Source organism: Amborella trichopoda, chromosome 13 (genome assembly GCF_054954075.1).
Source record: "Amborella trichopoda isolate Santa Cruz 75 chromosome 13, AtrichopodaSantaCruz75HAP2 v2.0, whole genome shotgun sequence".
Lineage (NCBI taxonomy): Eukaryota > Viridiplantae > Streptophyta > Magnoliopsida > Amborellales > Amborellaceae > Amborella > Amborella trichopoda.
The window spans coordinates 47,795,513-47,803,237 of record NC_142348.1 but is presented as its reverse complement, the minus strand read 5'-3'; the positions used below and the strand labels follow the sequence as shown (position 1 = coordinate 47,803,237).

The window sequence follows — 7,725 nt, the reverse complement described above, 5'->3', positions numbered from 1 at the left end:
AGTCTAGCACAAAAATGTGCCGAAACCGGTCATAGGCTTATGGAAATCGAAAAGCCCCATATGACGGTCCGGCATAGTTTTATGTCAAACTGAAAAAAATTTCGGTTCGGTACAAAACTGTGTCAGACAATCTTATGGGGCTACTGGATATCCAAGAGCTTGTGACCAGTCAGGCTCAAAAGTGAGCCAGACCGTCTTATGCCAGTTTTTAAGCTAAGTCTAGAGAAAGAGAGAGAGAGGGTGGGTAGAGAGAGAGAGAGGGGCATGGTAAATAGAGAACGGGTAGAGAGAGAGGGCAAGGGTCGTTTAGCTTTTAAATGATTTACGTTTTGATTAAGGGGTAAAATCAAGAAACAAATGCATTTCGGTTTAGAGTGTAATATCAAATATTGAGGGATACAATGGCTACAAAATTCATTTTGAGAGTATCAACAATTTTCTTTTTAAAAAATCCCGTTATTATTTTATGAATTCTTAAGTTATATAGCTGTGATATAGTACACCAATGTTTGAGAGAGAAGTGAGCTCCAAATATGGTAATCCTAAACATAGTCCTGTGCGCCGTAGAGAGAGAGAGAGAGAGATATGAGAGTTGCTTCTTTAAAAAGATTGTCATATTAAACATGACATGACGCAGCACAGAGAGAAAGAGAGAGAGATTACATTGAGATTCAAATATATTAATCTACACCATATATGGTAATTACATATTGGTCTTTAAATATAAGACATTTTTTCAGAGGTCTTGCACCCTGTTTTATTTTTGTTTTAACTTTGCCTCGAATTTTTGCAGAGGTCATATTTGTTAACTTTGCCTCAAATTTTTGCAGAGGTCTTGCACCCTGTTTTATTTATTTTTTAATTTTGCCTCAATTCGATATTTCAAATATCAGATTATTTATTATTTTTATTTTTTATTTTTTGATATTTATAGTAAAAAATATCGAATAGCCACATTTCTAGTGTGGTTTGATATTTGAAATATCGAGCTGCCCTACATTTCAAGTCATTCCCGTGTCTGTAGCTGTACGATGTTAGAAATATTGGACCACTCTACATTTAAGTGTAATTTCTTTTGTTCAGTGGTATAATATTTAAAACATCAGATTGAATCATACTTGAACAACGTTTACGTTTCAAGCAGTCTAATGTTTGAAACATTGCATCGTTTTTTATTCTAAATAATTTTGAGAATAAAAAACGGTATGATGTTTCAAACATTGAACTGGTATATGATATAATTGCGATACTTTGAACATGGAACCCTTTTACCTAAATTGGGGCTTAAAAGCCCCAATCCCACATTCATTCCCATTTGCACTCAGCTCTTTCTCTCTACTCGCACCCTCTTTTTCTCTCTACTTTCTTGTACCCTCTCTCTCTCTCTATAAGCCTTCTATTTTCATTTTTCCTCTATTTTTTATTGTGGGTTTCCTTGTACTAGTTGAACGCTTAGGCGCTAGGGTTTTAGTAGTCGTCACTTCATCACTCAAGAATTAGGGTTAGGCGTTTTTTTTATAAGTATAGACCAATGTTGTCATATCTGCTTCAGAGTCTTTTACGATTTGATGAGAAAAATGAAGCAATTCGGTATTTCACCTAATTCATGGGAAGACTTGGGATTTTTATTTTAATTTAATATAAATAAATTATATATTTATATATAATATACAAAACTAATAGCAAATTTTAGAATAAAAAAATAAAAAATAAAAAATAAAAAATATTTTTATATAGTTGTTTTATTTTATGACTGAAGCAGCCCAAAGCTTCAGTTGAAACAAACCCGAAGAGACCCGAATATGACCGAAGCAGCCTCAAATCGTATTGTGCATGGAAGCTCTAAATCGATGAGTTTATTTTTGGCAAATAAAAAAGAAACAAAACAAGATTATGGGTGGGAATGAATTACACCAATCTAGATCGAGAGAAATAAAACCTGAAATACACACCACAAGAACACAAAGATTTAAGTGGTTCACCTAAGAGGGTTATATCCACAGCACGGCAAACATAAATCATTATACCAATGAAAATTACATCAAAGATTTTAGAACAAAGCTCGACAAAATATCTAAGTCGAGCAAACCCGTTTAAACCCGTTTAAACCACTCTCCCTGCCTTCTTTTTACTTCTGACAACCATTACCGACAACACCAGATATAGATGCGAGAGTAACGAGAAACTGACTTTGTTTCTAACGAAAGGGGAAACCACCCAAAATCTCAATGGGAACCGCTTCTCTATAAGAAATAAACAAGCCTCTCAATCTTCGGAAGTATAAAAGAGGCATCATCACAATGTTTCTCTCCAAATGAAGCTTTATTCTCTCTAAGAGGAAATCCCAAATGAAGTTTTATTCTCTCTAAGAGGAAATTGCATCTTATTTACTGGAAACTCTAGCTCCCTTTATCTCCAGATGAACCACTATTCCCATATGGTAACCAAAATAGGGCACTCAAATTCTCTGCACTTTCATCCCATATATAAGATTAGGATTCCATACTAAATAGGAAACTTCCTGTGGATCTTACATACATCTCAAAACCAGGAGATAGATTTAAGAGTCCTAATCTTTTTGGATTTCTATTTGCTTTAGGAAACTTATCAATATAAATCTCAATCCCAAAAAATATGAGAATATATCTATCCCACATAATATTGGAATATCTCAATCCCACATAATATGGATCAATCTCAATCAATCTTACAAAATATGAGATTGCTTTATGTGGGTGATTTTGGATAGCACCAAATCTAATCTGACCGAAACAGAAGCACCACATTTTTCTTCGCTTCGGTTTATGCTTAAAAACTGAAGGCTTCGGCCTGTTCAGTCGAAGTGAAAAGAATTTGAATAAATTGGTATAGATGGTAAAATTTCATAACACGTCAATGTTATTTGTTTCGATATCTTTTTGTTATTTTTTTAATTTAATCTTAGAAGCAAAAGAGTTGTCCCAAATATAAATTTCTTTTCATTTTGTCAAGATATTACTTTCAAGTTTTTGTTCAAATTCCCTAACCCTTAACTTTGGGTGAAGGACTATATTGTTGATGTCCTAGTCAAATTTTTTTTTGGAACACAAAAATATTGATAATCAAGCTTTTTTTTTTTAGTAACTCAGTGGAAAAGACAGGCTCCTACCAGTGGGAACGGTGTTGGGGCCGTCGTGGTAGCAACCCATACCCTAGTCACCACGTTGTGGTTTTCATTCCTACCACTATACCACCCTACTAACACATTCATAAAGCTAACTCCTAATCTAATTGATAATTAATTTTTTTAGGAAAGAAAAAGCGTATTCAATGCAATATTTGCGTCCCCTGAACAGATAAAAAAAAATGGTGCTCCCAAAAAGGATCAAAATAGATGGTTGAGAATTATTCTTTAAAAAAGTGATTTTTTAATTTTTAAAATGTAACTATTTCGTATATTCCCAAAAATAGAAAACGGAGAAAGGAGGCACATCTACATATAAGTTGACCAACTCATATAAATTTTGTCCACTAGAAAAATAATATGTCCCTTATTTATGGATGTAGTTTCTACAAGGCCAAGGCTTTACGGAAGGAAAGTAAAGCCTTTCCTCAAATCTTCTTTCGAAAAGAACCATTTGGGTCCAAGATTGGGTCAGATTTGACTCCATTGCAACCCTTAGTTTTGAGGTGAGGCTCTACTTGTTTTGAAAGAGTTCACATGTCTTACATAACATTGAAAAACGTTTATATAAAAGTGAGGCTCTAAACAATCAAATTAAGACACACCTAAAAAATTTCACTGGTAGATGTTGTTTTGATGCCAAATATCCTCAAATTGACCATCTCGACCTCAAGATGCATGGATATGAGAAAAATGGATTTCAAATTTTGGAAATAATTCATTTTGTAATGACTTTCAATTTTCTATATTTTCAAGATTTCATAAATCTGTTCGATCTACACTATTTTTGAAGCTTCAAATTTAATAATTAAAAATAAAAATAAATTTTAAAACTCTCACGAAAACTTTTAGTATTGAAATCACATTGATCGATACTATTTGAAAGTTTGCTTTACTTCTAATTTTTAGAAACTCGATCTTACACAAACCGCGCCCATAACATTTTCCCCTATAAAATTCTAGCTAGGGCTGGTCTTAGGGCATAGGGTGCTACCACCGGTCCTTTCACATTCTGTCTGAAATCCTTGGCAAGCAACCATGCTCCGTCCCTCGATTTCTTGCCTGATGCGATGGTTTATTAGGGCTACAACCTTAAATAATTTTCTCATTTTTATGTATTTCCTTCATGTATTTCACCTTTATCTCTCTACATACTTGCTCCCTCCCCCTCCATAAATTCTGGCTCTCAATCCCCAGGAAGACCAACCCGTTCTCGCTGTGCTATCAGAGAGAAGAGTGTAGCAGTAAGCCCACCCAGAAATCATCACCAATCGATCATGATGAGTGCCTTGGTCGACCCCTCTTACATCCAACCGGAGCAGTACCGGGTCAAGCCCGGTTCTGTTCCGGTGGTCCGGTGGGCGAGAACACCCCGGTGATTGATTTCACTCCCCTCTCAGCCGAAAAGTCGACCCTGCCATGAAGGCTAAGCTCGCCAAAGAGGTCGGCGCAGCTTTCAGAGACTGGGGCTTCTTCCACTGCATCAACCACTGCATCCCCAAAAAGCTGACGGACACAGTGACTGAGAATCTGAAACTCTTCTTTCACCAACCATTGGAGGAGAAGATGAAGGTGCAGCTCGACTTGACTCACCCCGTCAGTTACAATAACAATGATGTCACCAGCAATGTGAGGGATTGGGTCGAGATATACGACTACATCCTCAAAGATAAGATCGAGGTGCCTGTAACGCATGAACAAGAGGATACCATGATTATGCAGTTGCACAACCACAGGCCCGCCTACCCGCCGGGCTTCCAGTAAGACTTACAACTTTCACTCTAACTCTCTTTCTCTCTCTAACCCAATGATTATTTGGTTTTGAACAGGGAATTGCTGGATGAGTACGGGGTATGGATGGCTAAATTATCGTTTGAGATATTGGAGCTGACGGCCCTGAGCTTGAGCTTACCTGCGGATAGGTTCAGGCCCATGTTCGCGGACCATGCAACTATTAACAGGGTTAACCACTATGAGCCATGCCCCGGCCCTGACATGGTGCTGGGAAAGGGCTGGCACGCCGATATCAGTGCTCTCACTCTGCTGTCCCAGGGCCAGCCCAGTGGGATCAAGATCAGGGGCCAGGACAATGACTGGATCAAGGCCAAGTCCATTCCCCACTCCTTTACTATCCAGATTGGTGACCTCATGGAGGTATATATTGCTATTGTATCAATATCATATTTGCTTCTCTCTCAAAATACTCATAATAATATTTGTTTCTCTCTCTAACAGGGGTACACGAACGGGCTGTACAAGAGTGTAGAGAACAGGGTGGTGGTGAGTGAAGAGAAGGAGATGTATTCAGTAGCGCTGGCGTTTGTGCCGGCCATCCTTTGCCTGAGCTTGTTAACGAGCAGAATCCAGCAAAGTACGAGCCTTTCAACTATGGCAAGTTTTATAGGGTGAGGAGGCTCAGCAACTGGGTGAAATTGGCGAGTGAGAATGACATTGTCACCATTCACACCTTCAAGAAGCCTACTACTCAAACTCCCACTGCTGCTACTACTGCTACTGTTGCTGCTTAAATCTTCTCACCTCAAGCCACCCTATTTTCTCCCTCATCTCTTAAAATTTGCTTTAAAGATTTGAGCCTTCTTTCTCTCTCTTAATGTTGTCATTATGTCTCTTAATGTTGTGCTTATGTCTCTTATTGTTGTGTCACTCCTGTATTGTGTACGCGTAATCTGGATGTTGAGAAATGAGTTTGGGTAGCAATAAATGAGCTTTCCGATTACACTTCCAGTCTGCAGTACTTTGTGAGGAACAAAACTCTCTCTCTCTCTCATTTGTGTGTTGAGGAATTAGTTTATCACGGTGGAAGAAATAATTACAATAAATAAAAATAATAAAAGGTCGGAGAATATACTCTCTTTTAATATTTTTTTACGAGATCAACTCTTTACCGAATCACCAATTCTCTACTTATAAAGAAATGAGATCTCCCCTCTAAATACACTTAGAAGATAGAAAATAAATAATTAAAAAAGGGTGCGGTTTCTATAAGGTTGCAACCTTAAACAATCCAATTAAGGCGCACCTTAAAATTTTATCATAACATGTAATTTTGTTGTAAATAATTCTTAGTATTATCTTAAAATCTATTTTTATACCTAATTGGAAAATTTTTAATTCCAAAAAAGGTTAAAATCAAGTAGATATATAAATATATGAAAATCTTGAAAATTGACGGTCTAGATAATGTGTTACAAGATTCCCCATTTCCGAGACTCAAAAACCTTTTTTTCCATATTCATGCATCTCGATGTCGAGATGATTGATTAGAGGGTTTTTTCAACATTAAAACAAGATTTTCGATAGATTTTTTAGGTGCATATATGATTCTACATTTTAAGGTTGCAACCTTATATAAACTTTTATCAAACCACCTCAAAAGTCATGTCTCCCCCTCATCAAACCATATTAAGTAAGTTTTATCCTAACTAAACCTAATTAACATTTATCTTTTTAAAACCAACTTAATCATTTTCCAAATATTAAAACCAACTACATCCCCAAAACAACTCACATACTACCCCATTTACTAAAACAAAAATTATGGGCCAGTTTGGATCTCCAATAAAAATAATTTGTTATTCATAAAAATTGCAAGTTTTTCAAATGAAAATTGAAAAAAATACAAAGCCTTTTTTCTGTTCTTATAAAGTCGATTAGGTGTTACACGATGATTTTATTTTAGCCCCCACTATGGATTTGTATTACTTTGTCACAAATCCCTAGCTTCACCAAATGGTCACTCTCTCCTCCCCTCTTACCTCCCCTAATCACTTTTCTTTCTCTCTCTCTGCATATTTTGGATCAGTGTATTAACCGTAGCCTCGTTCCAAATGTCGGGTTTCCGTTGATTCTGATGAACCCTAGGGTTTTCTGCGAAAACTTATCCGTCTCCGCAAATTTGGGGTTTGTGTTATTTTTTAGGAACATTGGGGTTCTCTCTCTTTCCAAAAAAAAGCCATCGAATCAAACAAGAAATAAGAGAAACCTAAATCCAAAATGGGTACCTCTTGTTTTGTTACAGTGGCCTCAGATTTTTACTTCAAATCTCTAGCCCCTCTGTTTGAGCTCTCAATTTTCTTCTTATTCGCAGTCAAAGTTCCCTTATTCAATTTATTGGGAAATGTGATCTTGGCCTATGTGGGGGTAATCGATTGATATAGCATCATATATATGGTTTGAATCACAACTTCATCATTGAAAGCAAACGTTTTGTTGGCCAAGTATTTAGTGGCAATTATTGCTCTTTCCTCTGAGATTAATTTATGAGATGTACTACTTTTTTTTGTTGGGTTTGTTGTGGAAAAATTTATTCTAAAAATGAATGATGCGGTCCAAAATTTTCCATTATTTAGATCGACGAGCACCAATAATTCGTCTTGCCATGCCGACAATAGACCATAGAAGTCCAAAGTTAGCATTCAATTGGAATCTTAATGCACTAAGTATTATTATTTTACAATTGTTTTTAGCAACGTTTTACAATTCTTGGCATGTTGCTATGGTATATTTTGATGGGGGAACACATCCTCTCTAACTTTTTGTTA

The 7,725-nt window shown here is 36.3% G+C and overlaps 1 protein-coding gene across 1 annotated transcript; it reads left to right on the top strand.

The window, feature by feature from the left end:
* The first annotated feature begins 4,367 nt into the window (after window positions 1-4,367).
* On the top strand, window positions 4,368-5,900 carry LOC105420979 (jasmonate-induced oxygenase 2-like). Its single transcript, XM_088856721.1, has 3 exons — window positions 4,368-4,923; window positions 4,993-5,317; window positions 5,399-5,900. Exons 1-3 carry the CDS (start codon window positions 4,583-4,585, stop codon window positions 5,570-5,572), a joined length of 840 nt encoding a protein of 279 aa, XP_088712847.1. The 5' UTR covers window positions 4,368-4,582; the 3' UTR covers window positions 5,573-5,900.
* Window positions 5,901-7,725: the final 1,825 nt, after the last annotated feature.

What these genes read in the sequence shown, in the direction of transcription:
- LOC105420979 (XM_088856721.1), top strand. Translation starts at nt 4,583, where the DNA reads ATGAAGGCTAAGCTCGCCAAAGAGGTCGGCGCAGCTTTCAGAGACTGG. An exon ending in GCCTACCCGCCGGGCTTCCA is followed by an intron (nt 4,924 to 4,992) that starts GTAAGACTTACA and finishes GGTTTTGAACAG; the next exon opens with GGAATTGCTGGATGAGTACG. An exon ending in AGATTGGTGACCTCATGGAG is followed by an intron (nt 5,318 to 5,398) that starts GTATATATTGCT and finishes TCTCTCTAACAG; the next exon opens with GGGTACACGAACGGGCTGTA.